General features: G+C 37.5%; 2 protein-coding genes across 3 annotated transcripts; one reads left to right on the forward strand and one right to left on the reverse strand.

Annotated features, from left to right (window-relative positions):
* The first annotated feature begins 8883 nt into the window (after positions 1-8883).
* Positions 8884-13245, forward strand: LOC122668372 (60S ribosomal protein L19-3-like). The gene is made up of 5 exons (XM_043864953.1): positions 8884-9056; positions 11569-11691; positions 12086-12399; positions 12756-12802; positions 12912-13245. The coding sequence occupies exons 1-5, from the start codon at positions 8945-8947 to the stop codon at positions 12934-12936; spliced, it is 621 nt and encodes a 206-aa protein (XP_043720888.1). The 5' UTR covers positions 8884-8944; the 3' UTR covers positions 12937-13245.
* Positions 13246-14518: 1273 nt separating this feature from the next.
* LOC122668328 lies at positions 14519-21468 on the reverse strand. Of its 2 annotated transcripts, XM_043864923.1 has the most exons (5): positions 20949-21468; positions 20721-20836; positions 16019-16259; positions 15695-15917; positions 14519-15631 (listed from the first exon to the last, which is right to left on the reverse strand). In XM_043864923.1, the coding sequence occupies exons 1-5, from the start codon at positions 21342-21344 to the stop codon at positions 14553-14555; spliced, it is 2055 nt and encodes a 684-aa protein (XP_043720858.1). In that variant the 5' UTR covers positions 21345-21468; the 3' UTR covers positions 14519-14552. The 2 variants fall into 2 exon arrangements, with proteins under 2 accessions (XP_043720858.1, XP_043720851.1); XM_043864916.1 differs by having other exon boundaries at positions 14519-15917.
* Between the last annotated feature and the right edge of the window lie 788 nt (positions 21469-22256).

The following is a 22256-nucleotide window of genomic DNA, read 5'->3' on the forward strand; positions in this document are numbered from 1 at the left end:
TTTTTTTTTCTATTATAAAAGTGCACGTACATTTTACAAAACAAAAACAAAAAATCCCCATATATTTGCCGTGGATCATGAAATCTTGAGGAGCTTGCTTTGCGAAATACGATTGAAACGGGAGCTCTCTCGGCTGGTGTCGGTCTTGGTAGTCACTCGTCATGACACGTCACGTAAGGCGATGTGCCACTTGTCTATCATATTACCAACAACACACATTAACTAGGTCCCACTTATTGATAACATTCGTCGTTAATGCCAAAATGCTTTCTTATACGACAATTACAGGCTTCATTCAAACAAAGCCTGAAAGACGGATCTCCATTTATCTACCTATCCATCTATATCTTGGGTTTGTTGCAATTAAGGTATTTGAGAGTGGGAAAATTTTCCATTTCCATCATCTCTATTAGAGCGTATAGTATACCGTTGGTGCTACAACTGTTTTTGGTATGATTTTGTAGGTGAGTTATGTAGATGGGGGTAGTGTGATCAGTTGTTAGTAGTTGCGTAGAGTGGAGAATAATGTGGAGTAGTTATATGTAATTTAATAGTAATGGTGTAAGTGAGATTATAACCACCACGGTAGTGAGTTACTTGTATCGTAATGTAACGGTTGGTGCGTTGGGTTTCTCTGTAGTGCGACAGGGATTGTAGTGTATCATCCAACGTCCCGCAATGCTCGGGCATGCAGCCCAACACACCGCTGGTGTAAGTGAGATTATAACCACCACGGTAGTGAGTTACCTGTATTCTAATGTAACGGTTAGTGCGTTGGGCTCCTCTATAGTGCGATAGGGAGTCTAGTGCACATCCAACGGCCCACAGTACTTGGGCACGTGGCCCAACACCCCGCCTATGTGTTGGGCTACGTGCCCGAACATTGCGGGCCATCGGATGGTGCGCTACACTCCCTGTCATGCTACAGATGACCTAAATCCATGGTTAGTCTTGACAACCCTATTTGAGGAGGTTACATGATTATTATGAAGTGATTGTGAAGTTACATAGACATCCTCACTCAAAACTTCGTCTCTAAATCTAAACATATATCTCTCCCTTCTCTAGTATCTCTTCCTATTATCTATCTCTGTCTCATCTCTTTTTCCACCACCCACATAACAGATCTTAGAATGCATACCGAACACAACATGAGTCTATTCCGTGGTGGGTCAAACTTGAAACACAATAAACGCCCTTATAGACCTAACTTTAATTACAAAATAACAAGGAGGAAATTTTCTTCCACCCATAGAGTATGGTTCACCCACCATCCTAGGGTTATAGTATCTTCTCAAAATATTCTCCCACCCCCGTGGGTGGTGGAAAACTCGGTCCAAATAGCAGTATAATAGTAAGAATACCAAGTCTATAATTGGATGGGAATATGATCTATATTAGTGTCCATATTAAATCCAAAATCCTAATGGTTCTTAATCATCGGTTAGTTGGAAATATAAACATAATTGTATCCACAATTAAATAATGGAACTTAAATATATAAGTGAGATATGATTTGGAGCTGTAATTTAAACTTAATTTTAATATAAATATAAAACTGATTAAGATCAAACATTATCAAAATGAATCCTTCCTCATTTTCAATATGAATATGTTATTAAGATTGAGAATCAATTTAATTAAATACATGTAGGATGGAGTATTAATTACGGTCCCCACAAAGTTCGAAAATTCTTCTTTGTTTCCAATTTATTTATTTTTTAATATTACTACAACTTTTGGGTGAAGAATCTAGTAGGAGCACGGCTATACGGATAAGTACATGTACGTTACACAATTTCATGCAGGTCTAGTACTGTCTTAGACTGGGGCACACTCTATATATAGTGTTAACTTTTATGCCAATTAACCTAACAAGTGATTATCTTAAAATGCCTCCCTAAACCTAGATCGTGGTAAATCACTTTTATAAATTTTCTTGGGGTTCAAGGAACGAACTTAGATAAATTTCATCAAATAAATAAGATAAACTCTAATAAACTAAGAGCACATCAAAGTCCATATCAGGGTTTGGTTTTGGCCTACATGTCACCCCACGAAATTTACAACGGGTCCTACACATGGATATGATGAGATTTGGGGCTGAATATTAATCACGCGTCACATTCGATATAAGAGTTTGATTTCGACATATATGGTACCACGGAATTTCCCAAAAGGTCCTACACATGTATAAGGAAAAAGAATGTCACTTAATTGCGTGTATATGATATCCCTCTGCTCTAATACAGGAATACATAAAATGATCGTCACACCCTTCGAGAGTACCGGATGGATAGCTTTCTTTCTCACTTAAGATTAATTGTATCCATATTAAAAATCTTTGTGGGTCCTAACACCTAAATATGAGTAGAGAAAGTGAGGCAAAGAAGAACAACATCGACCAACCAAATGGCTAATTGAGGTTCCACAGATTATAATGTTATTGGACATCATCATGTCTCTCACATTAATAATATATCTGTGATGATCAGATTACCAAAAGATGCAAAACCTTACAAGTGGCAACACCCAAATGGATCTTTGACAGTCCAAGGGGTATCATTTTCTTTCATCAATATTGTTTAAATACCGTAACCACACAACCCCACTAATCTGGAATTCTGGAGACCACTTATAAGTTATAATCATAGATCATTATTTTTAAGTTGAATTTTAAAGGGTGAATGTTATCTGAACAACTGTCAAAAGGAAACACACTAAGCGGTGGAATGGTCTCTCATAGAGAGGTCTTTTCATGGTTTCATACTTGGGACGCATCACGCTTGGTTATAGTAATCGGTATCGGATCGAGTCCCGATTCATATCGGGTATCAGCCGATATCTATTCTAGTCAATTCAATACCAATCCATCGATGCGAACCAATGATAAAAAGGTATAAAAAAAATAGGACAAGAGATCTCTCTATTTGGTCGCATGATCTCTATATACAAGAGTCTAGACCAATGGAAGAGCACACTTGAGTATCTACTGAGGGGGTAGAGGCATCATTTGACAATGTCTTGTGAGAAGGCATAAGAAACACCACCAAGTAGAGATATTTTTTCCATAAAAATTATTCTTAGGTAAATTTATCGAGCCCAAACCAATATGAGTCGATCCAAATCAATATCATATTGGATAACTAAATCCTTGTCAAAAGGAGAGAGGGTGCTACTGTATTAAATGTATATTTCGGTTTGGATCAATTACCTTTTCCCCCAAGGAGTAGCTAGGTTATTTCATGTCTATGTGAAGAGAAGCAAGTGTCCCAAGATTCCTAACATACACTTTCCTGATGGTTAAGATAACCTTGTTCTTTAAAATATTACCCGAACGGTTAGTCATGTAAATTTCTTTTGGTTTCAAGTGTAAGATGGTAATGATTTTTTAATTTTTAATTTTTCTGTTGAGGGGTGGGAGAGAGAAAAATTGATGGCATAACCTATGCCGCTGGCTCAAAGACAATTTTTCTTATTACCATTTTGGGAAAAAGAATACTAATTGGTCATGTGATCCGCCCTGCGCCTTAACACAAGAGTGCGCAAAATTACCATTACACCCCCAATGAAATCATAAACTCCATGTATGTTGATTCTTCTGAACACATTCTCATTGGCCTTGACCAGAGTCCAAACAGGAATCTCTTGGCTTTCCTTTTAATAATGTGTCATATATGGATCATGATTCAACTACGATTGCATTCCATATATCATTTGCCTTTAAAAAAAAAAAACTTTCAGATCTATATTGTAAGTAGAGGCAATTGACTCCAAATTGAATTTGAAGTAATAGATACCATTTCAAATCTACTCCCCAATGCTCAGTAGTAGACTTGCACCACATATTCAGTTATTACAAACATGATAAAACACAGAATAAAGCACATTGTCTACCTGTTTCCTCTTCTTGGTAACAAAATAAACACCATATGTCTCCAAACTATGCTTCCACATTACTCTGCAACTTCCAAATTGCTTTCCAGTTATGGTGGTTTTATTTGTTTGGTTTACATGTCACCCTCTCACTTTGTAATGCCCTTTTTTCAGATTCATAAGAAAACAAATATTAGTTTGTGAGAGAGAGAGAGAGAGAGAGAGAGAGAGAGAATCTAGAAGGGCTGTTTAGAAATCTGGTTGATGTCATGATGCCGTTGGTTTACATTATTGAATGGGCCTTGACTCAAACTAGGAGATGGATTCTCCACCAAACAATAATAATAATTAAGCTTTCAACTTAATAACTATGCCATTCTTGATTTGACATTTGAGACGAAAATGATCTTACAACAACTGTTCATAATTGAATTTTAAATCCTTGGCTGAAAGATAAGAAATTATTAATTAAGAAAGTGAACCAAACAACACTAATTAAACCCATGAATCCTTATTCTTATTAAATAAATACTTACTCTCAAACTCTTAAATTTTGGGACCTTTTAATTTGGTGTTGATAGATGCCAGTATATATGGATGGTGGGGGTGGGTTTAATTAATATCATATCATTCATACCTGTCTGGCCCTTTATATATAAGAATTGATCATAAGTATATATAGCAAATACATGGATGGGTCTTAGCAATTTATAGGGCTAAATGGGTATCTTAAGATTTTAAGTTAAAAATGTCAAAAAATGTAAAACCTAACATGATGCAGAGAAGAATGGAAATCGTAAATACAATCACACAATGTGCATAAAGATTTACGTGATTCAGCAAGATAATTTACGTCCACGGTGAGATGAGACCTGTTTCACTATCAATGGAGAATAAGGTTACAGTCGCTCATTCCTCACACTTCTCTCAGATTTTCAATTATGGAGAAAGAACTCTCACTATAGATTTATAGTGAAACCCTATATAAAAAATTTACCGAAATACCCATCAACAGTCTATCATCCTCGGCCTCCGGAGGCTCTGCACAGCAGTCCTTCATCAGAAGTCAAGACACCAAAACCTCAACAAAAAGAGTAACCCACACACATGGTGTTGATAAGGAAAACCTATTAGCATTCTTTGATTACTATATCTAGTAGATTCCCCTATATATTATAAATTAGAGTGATTAATTCATGGTCCTCCTTTATTGGTTCTTTCTATTTGTTTGACCTTTACATATATATTAAAAATAAAAAAATAAAAAAACAAATGAAACAGACCGACCAAGCTATGATTCCTAGCAAAAATCATTGTTTTGAAATCTTTGGTTTAGATCTTTAGATAAAATAATGAGCTCAGGTTCTACAACTTGATCACATTGTGAATTAATTAATAATAGATTCATCACTTAATATGTCTTTGTCAATTGTCTACTGTAATGCTGACTTTTATTTCATATATGTATATATATTATGGGAGAGGGTTACCTTTGATGCCCGTTTTCAGTTTGGAGTGTTATTGAAGGGGTATAACGGAAACCTGACAATATAGGGTATATGGGAATTTCAAAGAGGGTGTTACAATAAAATGGGTGAGCGCGTATAAAAGTGGTATGAACGTTTGCTTCGTGGGATTTTTTTCCTCGTATATTAATTGTTTTCCCTTTCAACTTTTGTCTATAAATTGTGTGAGCATAGAGTTTTCTTTCACTCGTGGAGATTAGATAATCTCTTCATTCATAAGATTTGATCCTTTTATTGGATTGAGATAGGGTATTTTGGACATTCAATAATAGAGGACGAAATTTAATAATGACATTCAATTGATGGTACCATTTACAAGGAATTTTTTTTTTTTTTTTTTGGTGTGTGTGTGAGAATATTTCAAATTAGTGAATTGTTGCATGAAATTTATATGGTTAATCACAGAGTTCCATCATAATCAATGTCCCTTTCTTGCTGTTAGTCTTATCCTTTGGTTTGATTTTTATGTGACCTTCATAGCTCTCCTTTTCAAAAGTGGTCCTACTGCATATGGCTCACCATCTATTTATTTATTTCCACTGGGGAAAAAAATAATAGGGATATATATATATATATATATATATATATATATATATATATTAAGCCAAATGTAGCATTTAATTAATTTCCAAATCTCAACTCTTTCCTTTGTCTTATCCTAATTATGCATCTTAGCTCTTAAACTCACTAATTGATATTTAATTGGTTTCATATCTGGGCAGAAGGGAAAATGTCTAACTATAGCCTATCTTAGGTTACTACAGGACATTACTTTGAGCCCAGCTCAAATATGCTACAAGGGGCACATAATTAGGCAAGTTTAGATGGGCTTGGGCCTGGTAAGAGGTTACTAATACTAGCCCATTTGATTTATTAACCAACACAAATCCATCCCATCTTATAATCAGACTTTCTAGAGATGGCACACAGGATCAAGGACCATATTCTGTTAGGGTTACAATGTCTTGTTTCCAAATGGCTGTTAAAAGACCATATGGTCCAAAGGGCTACATGGGTATTTCGGTAATGTGTGTCCATGTAGGTTTCGCTATAAATTTGTAGTGATAATTCATTCTCTAAAATCTGAGAGTGATGTGAGCGGCTATAATCCTATTCTCCATTGATAGTGAAGCAGCAGATCTCATCTCACCGTGCACATATGCATGGTGAGATGAGATTGAAAGAATTTTCTAGGTAGTCAAAACAAACGGAGCCTATAACTAAAAATGTCCATTAGTAGACCAATGAGATTGAAAGAATTTTCTAGGTAGTCAATCAAGATTAGGGGCTTTATAAGCCTCAATTTGAAAGACAACAGTTCTTATTTAATTTCATAGTCAAACATAGACTTACAAAGTATATTATTCTGATCCCTAAACAATTCTAGTAGGAATGCACTTCAAAAAAGAAATAATACCAGTGGGGTGTGAACTAGTGAACAAAGACTGAAAATAAGAGAGGATGTGAACCATCTAGCATTTCCAAACTCAGTTTTATTTCTTGCACACAATTTTGAAACTGAAACTCATTAATTTAAATTTCATTTTTAGGGAAAACTTAGGTCTTGAGAAAGGCAACTCAATGAACTCACATTCATGAATAGCAATATTAAAATCAATTAGCCTTATGCAATTTTATATCGATAGTAAAAATATTTTACACGCAACCTTAGTGATAAAATTGTGATTTGGTGTCGAACTAAATGACATCTAACATCGTGTCATCTGGATAGTTATCGAACTTGCTTTCTAATTTTTTTTAAAGTAAATAGTGGATCTAAATTGTTTCCAAAAGTGTTTCTAAAACAAAATGATATGTCAAGATTAAGTTTATTTTCAAAAGTTTATAATATTCACATATGGATCAAAGGTTATCCATGCGGTTGTACGATTGGGCCTCGATTTTATGGACAAGTAGACCTCAAGGTCTCCTACTCACAGTAATTTTTCTCTAGCACAAGGGATTTATATTAAAAGTGTTCTAAGTCAATGGGTATTCTTTAGTCCATTTGCACACATCAATATGGAGTTGTTGCATTTGCTTGCTTTTCTATTAATTATAGAAAAGAAAATTTTCAAAAATGTTGTTAATTTGGTTGCATTTCTTGAGAAAGTTAAAGAAAAAAAATAAAATTATGTAAGATTACCAAAGTGAGGGAATATTGGCCACTTGGTTATATTTTTTGAGAAAATCATGGGAAAAAAAATACCAACTTCAATAACTATTGAAAAAGGTCAACGGATTGATTATCCTGGATTGCATATTGTGCCAAAAAGGCACCTCTCTCCCCCCTCTCCTCCCCTAGTTGTAGATTGTGGGCTTGTCTTAGCCTTCTCCCTTAGCTTTTAATTGGCCTATGGGCCCTTGAGTAGGATGGACCCAAAAAACAAAGATGGGAAAATTACATGATTGGCTACTTTTGGATTTTCATTTACAAAACTGTCCACCGTATGTTTGAGTTAACAAAAATAGACAAAAAGAAGTTAAGGTTTACAAAATGGTACAAAATAGTGTCTCTCGCTCCCTCACTTACTTTTTTTAGATATTTTTACCCCTGCCATTGCCTTCTCGCCCAGACATCCTGGGTAATCATAGGAAAAGGAAGGAAGGGGCGGGGACAGAAGTGGGTTGCAGGGAACGGAGGATGCCTGGGCGAGAAGACAATGGCAAGGGTAAAAATGTCTAAAAAAGTAATTTTAGGAGTGAGAGGCACTATTTTGTCCAGTTTTGTAAACCTTAACTTGTTTTTGTTTATTTTTGTTAACTCAATCATAGAGTGGACAGTTTTGTAAATGAAAACCCAAAAGTAGCTAATCATGTAATTTTCTCAAAAAAGATTAGGAAAAATATTTTGGAAAAAAAAAACATAATAAGACATAAACTTTGATGAAATCAATGATTAGTTAATGTATTTATCTCTCATCTTTTTCAATTTAAATTTAATTCTTAGGGATTTCCAAACTTTAATTTTTGAAACCGATCACATTTGATTTAAATAAAAAGAATGCTTCTTGAGCGGGTGCAATAGGCTGCCCGTGCACAGAGACATAGAATGGGCAAAATGACTATTGTGACCCCTGAAAATTCTATCTTTACATAAGGGTGTGAGAATCATTTTACCCCTTATATCTGGACGCAGAGACAGCGTACCGCACATGACCAAGGAACCTTATTTCTCCCTGAACATAATAATGGTACCCCCGCTAAACAAGAATTTTTTGGTGAAGCAACCAAACAAGAAAATGTTCTAGACCATCCCTTCTGCCCTTCTCCCTCTTTGTTTGAGAATGCAAACCAAACATTGCCTATATAAAAGGCTGACTTAACCTAAAAAGAGAAGAGAGAATCTGAAGTCCGAAATCGATACACGTTTCAATGATCGGACGGTGAAGAAAGTGAGCTCCAAGGATAAAGTGGTACTTATCACTGTAACACCGTATCTATATTCCCCTAATATAAATTGATCTCTGTTATATGTTTTCCTTCTCGTTTGGGATATAGCAGCGGCACGAGCAACAGGAAGAGAAAGGGAGTGAGGGAAAATGGTGTCACTGAAGCTGCAGAAACGGCTTGCTGCGAGCGTCCTCAAGTGCGGGAGAGGGAAGGTTTGGCTCGACCCCAATGAAGGCAACGAGATCTCCATGGCCAACTCCAGTACGACTTTCTCTCTCTTCTATCATTTTCTTGCTTGGATCGATTTCTCATAAATTTCCTTTTTTTTGTCGTAGTGATTGCGGTTACGGAAGCTATGCTTCTTAGGTGCAGTAGATTTCGTTAGATCGTTTTTTTTTTTTTTTTCCTGAATTATAGTTGCATTTAGCCCTTGGAGAAGTTTTGACCCAAGTAACTTACATTAGACGGAAATTTGATAATGTTCTTACTCTGTAGAACACAAGTTAATATATTTCGATCTGGTCTGGTGTTTTTCAGTTTGTTTATTGCTTCCTTTGAAGGAAGAAAGAGGAGGGTTTGGATTGCTTTTGATTTTTTATCCCTTTCAAAAAAAGAGTAGGATTTGGATCTTGGGAATTTTTTTTTGGGTTCACGGTTTACAAACAGGGCCTGAATTTCAAAGTTGTTTAGATGATCCAGTTAGTCTTTTTGGATGAAACATGTCGACGATTCAGTTGTTCAAGCTTATCAAAATCAAGGTAGATAAGGTTTGGGGGGAAAAAAGCGGAGGTGCTTGATATGATGTTTCCGGGAGAAATTTAAAAGTGTGATAAGTATAAGGGATTGCTTCCCTTGGAAGTACCTATTTTTTCGCCAGGAAGAGAATAACAAGAAGTTATTGGTATAATGGAGGAGACCATGACCTCTTTATCCGATTGAGTAATTGGATAGGATTCAAAAGACTTCTCTTTGTTACATAAGCTGCATTTAAATAAGCATACATCCAAGAATAACTACCCACTAATTATCCCACTTTTATAGTAACTCGTAGGCATTCACAAATGACTTCTAGCCACTACTCTACATTAATAACTCCCAACCCAGCTACTTAAAAAGAACAATCAACTCACATGCGGACTCAGCACCTCCCATGATGAACAATCCATACATACTAACAACATAATAACCCATGCAACACCCAACATTCCCATGCACACATGTATCATTGAGAAGTTGTAGGAGTGGGAAGTGGGTAATTAGTAGTAGGTATCTCAACTGAATTGTATTCCTTAAATAGTTTACGTATGATGAATGGAAGGAGTCCTGAAATTTGAAAATTATCTCTAAAAGAGTTGAGGTAGGCTTCCTCACCCTAGCCAAAACGTCCGGTTTTTTCTGTAAAGCCCAAAACCCCCTATTTTCTCTCATATCTCTTCTATCTCTAGCCTTATTTTCTCTTTTTCCCCCCTCCTATTTTCTCTCCACCCATATCGATGTACAAATCATCTGGTATCAGAGCTCAGGCATGACACCATTGACGGATTCCCTACATTTTCTCTTTTGAGAAACGAGGTCATGGCTTCCTCAATTAAGCCAAGAGAAGACCATTGGGTGAAGCAACATGGAAGGATCTAGATGTCATGTCGATTCAATTTCCAACGAATGGTCTTGAGGACAAGACCGATTTTAGGGGGATGGATTGATATGGGCATCGGCTTTCATGGGTGAGGAGTACATCCTTGACAGTGCGTATGTGTGGCTTGTGTACATTGTATCATGGAATTGTGGTTAGTTGTTGTTAGTTATATTGAGTTATTAGTAGTGGGATGAGTTGTAGAGAGAGTTGTAGGAGTGGGAAGTGTGTAATTTGAGGGTGGGCCTTGGTGCAACGGTAAGGTTGCTCCATTGTGACCAAGTGGTGAGGCTGGAAACGGCCTCTCTGCAAAAGCAGGGGTAAGGCTACGTACATTATGACCCTACAGTGGTAGGAGCCTCGTGCACTGGGTATGCCCCCCCCCCCCTTTTTTTTATTTTTTATCTCAACTGAATTGTATTCCTTAAATAGTTTACGTGTGATGAATGGAAGGAGTCCTGAAATTCGAAAGTTCTTTCTAAAAGAGATGAGGTAGGCTTCCTCACCCAAGCCAAGACGTCTGACTTCATCTGTAAAGCCCAAAAACCCCACTATTTTCTCTCTTTTTTCCCCCCCTATTTTCTCTCCACCCATATCTGTGCACGCATCACTGTGGATAATGAAAAATTAAAATGGATTTTGGACAAAGTGGTCTATTTTGTTACATGGAAGGGGAAGTTCACAGGAGAGTCAGGAATCACTGATTCCCGCTCTCTTCTGGATTAGTTGGAATGCGAAGGCCTGTTGAAATTTAAAATTCAGCATGGGTTTTGCTTTGGTTGAAACACTAGAACCAGTGTGCTTTAGTTGTCAAACCCAACTGTATTCCAGTACTCAAACCTGTAAAACTTGCAACCTTACTAACATTTCCTTCACCTGCTCATCCAATTGTTTTGCATTGTAATCCTTAGAAATGTGTCTCGTTTGTGACTTTTCATCAGGCTATGCATTTTTTCCTTTTTATGACTTATGCAGTTGGTGATTGCTCATTGTTTCTGGTACTGACTGTCCCTGCTATTTTGCATTTCTATTTCAGTTGTCTCAGTTAACAAGGTCTCTGTCTCAGTAAAGAACATTGCATCCATCTCTTGAACTTGCAATTGTGTTCATGACATTTCTGGTTGTATGACCTGGTTGCAGGGCAAAACATTAGAAAGTTGGTCAAGGATGGGTTCATAATAAGGAAGCCAACAAAGATCCACTCTCGATCTCGTGCACGAAGAATGAAGGAGGCTAAAAGGAAGGGACGCCACTCTGGATATGGTATGCTTGCTTTCAGTTGGATTCTCTTTGATGAAATCATTTTTGGAGGATTTTTTTCTCTTCCATCTATGTAAATTGTGCAACAGTGGTTGTTTGTTTGACCAAAGTCATCAAACCATTCATTTTTCAAGAAGCAATAAGCCAAAACTGTTCAATTTTTAAGAATGTAGAGTACTATTGGTCAGTTTGTTCCTTTGTATTGCCTAGTTACTTTTAACTTGGGTGAATTGCAACTCGCAAGTAACAGACTAATCTGGGCCTTGCCAAGTTGTATGACATTTTGAAATATGCCTTAAAAGCTGGATTTGTATGAAGTTAACAGGCCTAACTATCCAGGAACTGTTTGAGTCCATTGGTGACATGGATCTTAAAACTGCACTTTAAATGTTTGCAGGTAAACGTAAGGGTACCAGAGAAGCAAGGCTTCCTACCAAGATTCTCTGGATGAGGAGGATGCGGGTCTTGAGGCGCTTGTTGCGCAAATATAGAGAATCAAAGAAAATTGACAAGCACATGTACCACGACATGTATATGAAAGTTAAAGGTAATGTCTTTAAGAACAAAAGGGTGCTGATGGAAAGTATTCACAAGTCCAAAGCTGAAAGAGCAAGAGAGAAGACTCTGTCTGACCAGTTTGAGGCAAAGAGGGCTAAGAACAAGGCTAGCAGGGAAAGAAAGCTTGCCAGGAGGGAGGAGCGATTTGCCCAGGTGAGCACCATGAACAGCCTTCTAACAAACAGGAAAACGAACTGAAAGCTATGGAGACGTTTCCTTTCAAGAAAATCATGTTGAAAGGGATTGATTTCCAAGTGTTTCCAAAAGGAGGAGGAATGTGTCCGGTTAATCCAATTGCCCACTAATGCTTGGCAAATCAAATGCTATATGCATGTTGTATATGATTTGTCATGACTAAAGAGCTACCTGCATAACTCGGTCAATAACATGCTGAGCTTATCGTGGATCATTGTTCAAACCCTATACCATATCGTAGCTAACATTAACATTCTATTGAATCTGAATTTGTATTAAACTCTAAGCTTGTAATGTTGACCCATGTCTAACAGGGCCCAGTAGAGCGAGCACCGGCAGCATCAGTTCCTCAACCATCAGAGTAAGAAACATTTTAAGTTTCTTTAAATCTGTCTTTCTATTGTTTTGCTTGAAGTAGGTGAGATTAAGGAATAAAGGCTAATGTGATTTACATGTTCTCTTTTTTATAGGGGAACTAAGAAGGCCAAAAAATGAGATGAATGTTCAGGGAGAGTATTTATCAACAATTATGAAGAAATAGCCTTTAGCTTGCGGATTGGGCCTTATGGTTGTAGGTTCTTTTTCTTTCTTCCCCTGGCATACAGAGAAAAAAAGTCATCCAGATTGTGATACTGATCTTAGTTTTCTGTTTGGTTTTGATTTTGACAGATGATTTACTGCTTTAGCAGTGAAAGTAATGAATTAATATGTTAAATATGTGGCTAAGTAATTTTAGTATCAACAAATTTTCAAGACCACAATTACTTTTGTTTTGGAATTTCATAAATGTGATATTGCAAGCCATGGTAAACTGTGCATACTATATAACCTTCGATTGCAAGCATTAAAAGAGTATGCTTGCTCCTTAGGTTAGGCAGCAGATGGAGAAACTTGGCCAAATATGCCCTTAAGACTACAGTAGGTCAGTAGCCATGTCCATCGTTGGATGCAGTAGCTGCCAGGTGTCGACATTTCCACTTAGTACTGTCTGTTACACTTTTAAGGAATTGGAGAGGATAATTACCATGAATTAAAATCATAGGGCCGGCAAGCCTACTAGGCTACTAGTTATCTCAAGATAGTTTTCATTTCAAAGGAAACAAACATCGACTCAAGAATTCTGCACTGGAACGATGGAGTTTCGTTTGGTCGGATATGAAATGAAAGGATGTAAAGTTAAATGGGGATTACCCTCGAGGTTTCTAAACCGTCTCTCCCTTCTTTTGAGCAAACTCACTACATCCTGGACTAGGGCTTTTTTGTCTTCCATCAGCCGACCTGTTGCAAATATAGCCTAGAATAAGTAAATGGAGTAAGTTATAATCTTTCTGCCAGGATTTTGGATAACTTTATACATTACATTGCACTAATTAAATGAAACTCATTTACACTGTTTCTACCCAAAAAATAAAAAACTCATTTACGCGGTTGGTGGACTTTAAGCCAATTACAGTTTTATTAATCAAAGTTAGGCATATCTCCTTCCAGAAGTAGTTCTGCACAACTTGAATGACATCTGATCCTGCTATCCACCAAAAATGTTGACAAGAGCCCAGCAGAAAGGCCATCTAGACTCGGTTCCTTTATTCATTTTCTTTACAACACCGTGGATCTCATCATCAAAGACGACTAGGTGAAAGGTGAGAACCATGCCCATTGTAAGTTCTTACTAATGATTTGAAAATTCTCTCTTAATTCATACACTTATTAAGAGAGAGAAGGGATTTTTTGCTTCTTTTATTTTGGTGGGGGTTGGGGTTTCAATCAATCGATATAACAAAGTTGTCCAACCATCTTTCCTAACCCGCTTGATCAAATCAAATCCTCAGGAACTCATATAGGTGAACAAAATTGTCACCATTGCATATCCACCTACAGGTCGATTTGGCCAGAGAGGACTCTGTTTCAGAAAATTTGTGAAGTGGATTCTCCAATCACTAAACTAGCATGAATGACAAGATTTTCAATGAAATTTACTTCAGAATGTCTGAATTACATCGACATTACATATCTACACTTCTCCTTGGGTACAATGCCCTTGGGGGCACCACCTACATCAAAAGAACAGACAACACCAAAAAAAAAAAAAAAGATGCAAAATTTAACACTTCCTAACTTTCCAATGACTCGTTGGCCCCTCCTGTTTCATCTGAACAGCAAGACTTATCAGGGCCTTCTGCACCCTGTGATAATAGATTCCCCAAATCATCATCCCTGAACTGTATCTTTTGCCAGGACGGTAATCCCACAGCCCCAACGCTGCTTTTGATAGCACCAACATCAATCATTCCACTATAAAAACCCCTGCTTCCTGCCCCAAGGTTACCATGTTTTTCTTCCGTGCTGTTTAAAACAACAGGCAGCACACCCATGAGCTGTGAATTTGTCTGAGATGAACTTATGAGCAGCCGCAGAGTTTCCCTCGCACCCTTCTCCACCACCGACTCTGTTTCTGGGATTAAGGGGCTCATAAAATTTGGGTGCAAAGATGGTATAGTTGTTGAAATAGCAGGCCCTGCACTGACCAAGTAGCCTTGACCTGATGAGCAAACATCGATCATCGGAATGTGCACAATAGAGTCACACATTAAGGGGGTGAAAGTTGGAATCTGTTGCGAGCTCACTGCAGAGATGATCGAAGAAACTGGAAGAGGAAACTGAAACATTGGGTCGGGCAGGAGAACAGGGAAATCCAATGATTTAACATCTAGGACATCAATAGAACTCTCTGGTGGGAACAGGGGGATGGGGGAACTCGTATCAGATGATAAAAAAGACAAAGTCGGCAGAGACAAAGAATCACTTAATGGTTTTGGCAGCTGTGGAAGTGTTGAAGAGCATTGCAGGGTTGATGTGCCGGTTGGGCACCAGCAGTAGTAGGGGGAATAATTTGGAGCACCAATGGCAGGAATTTGCGATGAAAATGGACCTACTGAGGGTAAAGAATCAGATCTCCCAAGAGATCGCAAGAAGCCTAATGGCAAGAGGGGTTGGGATTTGCTGACCTCCAGAATATTATCCCTTTCGGTGTGGATCGTAGTACATGCTTGCGCAGCAAATGTGGAAGCAACAGATAGGTTCTCAATTGAAAGATGACCATCTCCTTGCCGTACAATATTTTCCCTAGACATGCTTTTAGCAAGGGACAAGCTCCTTGGCAACCCATCCTGGAAAGAATTAGATCTTGGGCTGAAGCTGCTTTGATAGAGGGCATGAGTCGTTTCTGCTTGACTACTGATGAATCGTGCACAGTATGGCATCGTAGATGCAGGTAAAAGTTGGATGCTCTGGTCCAACTCCGGAGGGTTGGACACAGTAACCACCGAAGATGAAGAGACATCTGTATTTGCTTGAGTATTGCTCACAGTTGATCCAATCAGATAAGCACGGAGATGAGTTGCAAAGCAGTCAAGTCGTGATTCACTGATTCCAGTTAGCTGAGCAAGAGAAGGCTTCCTCCTAACAATATCCTTCATCTATTGCATAGAAAAGGAAAATCAGGTCCTACTGTAGTCCCACTGTATCAAAATTCTACAAATACACATCCTGGACTTGACCATTAAAGTGCTGATCATACCTTTTCTAGCAGTTCCATGCCAAGGAGCTTTGATTTCTCTGAATACCAGAAGTATGAGACTTTCCCATCCGGTAGCTTTATTAGGAAAGAACGACCAGAATTGTCCGCTGAGATTTCTTCTATTGCCACTGAGCTTTCAGAATTGCTACTCAATGTAGCAACTTTCTCTGTGAAGCCATCATCCCCAGCAAATGAAATGCGCAAATCAGATGTCGGCAAAAGGGTGAGATAGAGATTTCCCCTGTGTGAAGGTAGAAAAGGAACACAGTTTAAAAACATTAAATAATGACTGAATGAAGCATCATATAACAGCGAATACAACAAAAAGAAATAATAATAATTGTATGTATAACACTAAACGAGTAACAAGGGAGATTTTATTCTGTCAACAAACAAATGCATGTAGATGTTCAGTACTTTTAAGTTGAACAAAACAAACAATGTGTCACACATGTTAACATCCTGATAGATTTGTTTTTTGGTAAAATAACGTCCTGATAGATGGATAAGGCCAAATACGGTATTGTCTGGTAAGTATCTAGGGTCATTACTTCAGTTTGACATTACAGGTTTCAACAACATTAGTGATTATTGAATCAGGCATGAAAATAGGTTTCAACATTATTAGAGATTAATGAAACTGTTAGGCCATTCGATTAAGTTGTTATACTCATATACCTCTCAACACTGCTAAATGCGCACAGGCATCGTAATCACTCAATTTTATAATGTTATTTGTCACAACCAATTCAACTTATTAGCAGCTCTAAAAGGTGGCAGTAACAGTTGCACAAACAACAATGGAACTGGTGTCTGGGTCTGGGATGAGTTTCCTGCAGTCTATCATTGAAATATGTAGCAGGCCAGAACAACGTTTTTCGTATTGTGTGTAATTCCTCATTAAGTAAATCATGTGGTTCAAGATAAGCAGCTGAAGTTTTCACTGCCTTACCACCCCCCGCGGAAAATGATAGGAGAAAATTTTCACTGCCTCACCACTCCTTCAACGCCCACCTCCCCCAAAGCCGCGGGGGGGAGGAGGGAGGAGAAAGGACCCCTCCTGGGATGTCACATTTTAGGCCTGAATAGGAGCTACAATTAGGCCCAATCTCAAATATGCTGTCAAGCACCAAAACTAATGCTCACACTCAACCAGTACCATGTAGAATTGGCATGTCTATTGATCTATAACACTAATATAAATTGTATAACAAGGTAAGCAATCAAATGCATATTGCAGGAGAGAAATCAGAAATGTCACATTATGTATGACTACGACGACACATAATATACCTAGATAACATAAATACTCGGGATTTATACAGGAGCAAAAAAAACAATTGAAATTTTGTTTAATAGATGGAGCCTATGACATAGTCAAACATGACCCAATTATATTGATGAAAGAATATCTTTGTTAGTCATTTTAACAAGGCAAGCTAGGATAACTAATTCGGGAATACTATTACAATAAATTAAAACCTAAAAGATACTATCTACATAACAACTATAGAATCCTAATGCTATTACTAAACAAGAAGGTGAGGGAAAATCCCAATGCCTGTTTAACTAATACTACCAATGGAGCTCCATGACTGGATTGTAACACAGAACTTCTAGCATAATGTGATTCAACCATATTTAAGTGCCTTCCCCATGAATTTTTCTTATTAACAACAAAATAGTCGTATAGCTATAGCATGATTTTGGTAATTTGGGCATGTAAATAGCAGTCATGAATTAATACATGAAGCACAATGTGATTTGTTTCAAACAAGATTAACTGAATCAATAAATACAATCTTAGTTCTTTATAACCAGGTTGGCAGGTTCAATTCCAATTCTCTATATATGTCGGGTGAAGAATTCGCAGGAGTGTTATTTGCTCACCCCACTTGGTTGGAGTCGTGGAAAACAGGATATCAACGCCATTTAAGTATTTCAACTATGAGTTGATTGGCAACACACTTCAGCACATGTTTGTGAAGATTATTTTCTTCATGATCTTTTGACAGAGTAGGGTCTTAAATAGCTTTCTTCTCTAATTTTTTTGGCGTATGTCACAGAAGACATTGACACATATTAAAGTACCATTCCTAAACCATCACCCTACCCCAGTTAGCATATCTACACATTTCTTAATCAAGTCATATAGAAATAAATAAATTCAAACAAACCAAATAAGACTTCTACAGAATGAATTCCCTGCAAATATGAAAACACCAATTTAGATCTAGAAATAATAATAACATAGCAATGATGGAGACAACAAGAAGATAGCACCAATAACAAAACCTCAAAACCACATTTACATTCAATAAAGAAAGTTAATCAAAGACAAAGCTGTTGTCAATAACAAAGAGAGGAACAACTAAAGCATAGTTCAAGGTTCTAAAGCTTGTATATGAGTACAAAATCCAGTCCCAAAATACAATCAGTTCAACTCGATCTCTCACATAAGAAACACCATCCGGAGATGATAAGGGAACTATACAATATAGGGACATGAAACTACCTTCACTTCCTCTTAATTCAGAGATCATAATAGAACATCACAAACGCCCACTTTACCTACAAATAAAAAGATATATTTATTTGGAAGGATGAACACTGCCACCATTAATAAGCTGAAACATAAAACCCTGCAACTTCTGTAATAACCAACAAATACAGGACATATTTTCCAGCCAGTTTATATCCAATAGCGAACTCAAGAAAACTGGTTGACAATGCTTTAATCAAATAAGTCGGTTTCATCAATAAAAAAATATAATATTTCTTCAAGCAAGATATCAAATGGAATGTTCAACTGAACAGAAAATGTGCATCAGACTGAATTAAACATTAGATGAAAAACAAAAATCACAATGCTAAAGAAGTAAATATATGAAGCGGCACCATAAGCATCTGAGGCTTCCAGTTATGAATGAATACTTGTTTTTCCACATCTAAAAAATTCCAAGATCAAGAAAAATGGTTGCTGCACTGTTTGATTGAGAACTAAATCAAGTGATACTTAATTATAAGACCAACCTTAATGGTGCTACCTCATGTTCATTATGCACCTCTTAGCCAAATCATATTCTCATTTAAAGATGGAGTGGTTTTAGAACAGGCCAGATAGAACCCAGCACGCAAAACACGTCAAGAGAATGTCAAGCTGTACAAAATCATGAAAATAATGTAAAGGGCAGTATAACGGAAGCCCCTCAAAGGAAGTACTGGAATAAAGAAATGGCCAATACCTTTGATAAAGGGAGCAACTAAGTACAATAACAAAATAACTACAGTACCCACTATAAGAAACATCAGATATTTATACCCAATATTCAGGACAATGTTATGGAACTTGTAAGGTGGCCAGCTCCTTCGAGCTAATTAAACAGTTTATGCTAGCCATTTCAACTATCACATAGTATTCATGTACTATGAAAAGATGAACTCCATGGAAATCCTTTCACACGTTGATCATTCATTTCCCCCTCCTCCCCCGCCTCCCCCCCCCACCACTCCAAAAGGTCACCTGAACACACAGACACTTACATACACCACTCTTTCCCCCATCGTCTAATAGCCATTGTAGAAAGTGGAAAAATAAATGGGTAAATAATAGACCAATGATGCATGAGCTAATGTCATGAAAAACCTAAGGAGGACGCACAAACTAGGTAAGCATGACTAAATAAGGTAACCATCAGATCAGTAAAAAACTTGAATGCTATTAGATGCAATGTAACACATAATATAAATGTGTAAGCACATTGCATATCTTAGGCTTCACATCCCAGCGATTATATGGTACCATGGTGCAATATAACATTTATAGAATTAATCAATCAGACTTGCAAAGAAGCGAAAAAGCTAGCATTAGCAACTTACTCTATACATAGAATAATGCAGATTAACTTGCTAATCAACAAGTTGGAGGAAAGTATGAATTCACTAGCAATTGGGGCATATGGCTAACTGACCTTGATGGAGAGAATACTTGACCAATTATCCATCATAAATGACTGGATAACACAAAAAGTGATACTGCAAAAGTACTCCTTGCCTATATTATAAATAAATTCAGAATGTTTTATCTTGAAATGTTGAAGTAACAGCCACAAATATCTTTTGATCCTAAAAATAGAACACACACGATTCAACAAACTCCTCCCCCCCCCCCCCAAAAAAAAAAAGAATATTGTATAAAGATCAAAAAGTAATTGAAAAAAATTAACTTTTTATGACAGTATCAAATTCATGCCCAGACATCACATAAAAATCCTTGAATAATAAAAACCATAGGAGACCACTCACAAATTAAAAATAACTACACTAGCATAAAGCATAATGTGTATTGTTAGACGTAAATATGTTTATTGACACCAAAGCAGCTCAATATATGAAAATACAGTAGAAATATGTACATTATGATTTGCTAAGTATTTTAAGTAAAACGTATGAGTAGAATAAAAAATTATCAAAGAACAAAAGCAGAGAAAGACAGAAAGAAAGGACGTACTGAAGAAAGCACATAACTTAACATTTACATTTTCAACTTCAATAACATAAAATACATAACAAACACGCAGGGACAATAATTTTTCTAAAAATAAAATCGCCATCCAGTGTCCTCAGAACAAATCGAACATGAATATATTGAGGAGCATATCTGAATTGCGGTGGTAACCGAGTTAAAAATGGCTGCAATCACCTTATGGTAGTTGGACACAGAAGTGTTCCTTGCTTGACAACCTTCCCTACACGAATGGTAACGAGAGGAATGCACAAACACCTCGCCAGCATACCAACTTCTGATGCCTCAAAATGCTGTCATAAATTAAGAATCATCAAATCAATAAGGGAGCAAAAAAGATAATTACGCACAAATCTCTTACTACTATTGAAAACGCGATGGTTAAGCAAGAACACAGTAACAAACCTGACTGATATGGGCCAGCAAGCTATCATCCGTAACACCACTCGAAACGTTTCGCTTCATCAACGGCTTCAACCTTTCATCGGCACGGCAGCCTCCCATAACCTGTGCATCCAAGGCCTGAAGCCACTGTATAATGCCGTTTTCTCGACCGGTACTCTGTAGCAACAGATCTTCATCACCTTCATCTCCGAAGATACCTCTAAGCATCTCCGTAAGCTCCCGTTCATTTCCTGAGCTTCTCCTACTCTCCAACGAAGAGCCAGTAGAACCAACACAAGAGGATTCGGTTTCCATCGACGAAACACCAACAGCAGATTCCTCAGAAACATTGTCTGTAGAATCCGATCCCTCGATTTGGTTCTCGTCAATTAAACCTTCTTTCTTCGAGTTTACCATTGCAAACGACGATAATTAAATCCAATCCAATCAATCTCAACTCTGAAGACCTTAATCTTCTTGCTCGTCAACAACAGATCCGTTCTACAAAAACCTTCTAAAACTTCCTAATATCGAACCAGAGAGGAGATCAGGAGTGCTAAAAGCCTCAATTGGGACAAACCCAAAGGAAAATCAATCAATAGAACCACAGGAATCGAAAATCTTTTCGATTCCTCAAAGCACAAGGTGAGGTCGGAGGGGAACGAAAGCTGCCTCCAATTAATAAATCGTCGCTGCAAATGAAATAAAATTGAGTTCGGACGAGATATTATTTGTGGGTAGAGACGTTCTCCGGACTTAAAAGGAGCTATAAAATTCGCCTATAGAGCATTTTAGATCCGGCTGTAGTTGCATTTGTCCCACGTCGCTCTCCCCTGTGGCAACCGACTTCCAACATGGTTACCACGTCATTGCAATAGTTCCCACGCCAGCGCTGACGTACACGAAATCGTTTAATCGAGAACCCTTGGCCGTTGGATCTGAGTGGATAACCCAGATTGGAGCAATAAAATTAGCATGTCAACGGATGTAACGATACCTGATATTGACAGAACCATTTTTTGAGACTTGCTCTACCGTATTATCTTAGCACCCGTAGCACTACAGAATTCCTAATTCCTCTTGTATACGATTCTTAACTTTGGTTTTTAGGTAAAAGTAGGCTGCCTGGTCGCGTGGCGTGGTTGCCAATGGGAGCAGACACCCGCATGTATGCACACACACATACACATAGGCATCCTCATGAGGTGAGGTGGTCGTTTTACCCTCCCTGTTTATGGACGCAAGGGACATGTGACTTGACAGCAATCCCCCTCTCTTTTTTATTGAATATTTATAATTATTCATAAGGAGATAAGTTCTCTATGGAAG

This window comes from Telopea speciosissima, chromosome 1 (assembly GCF_018873765.1).
Source record: "Telopea speciosissima isolate NSW1024214 ecotype Mountain lineage chromosome 1, Tspe_v1, whole genome shotgun sequence".
NCBI lineage: Eukaryota > Viridiplantae > Streptophyta > Magnoliopsida > Proteales > Proteaceae > Telopea > Telopea speciosissima.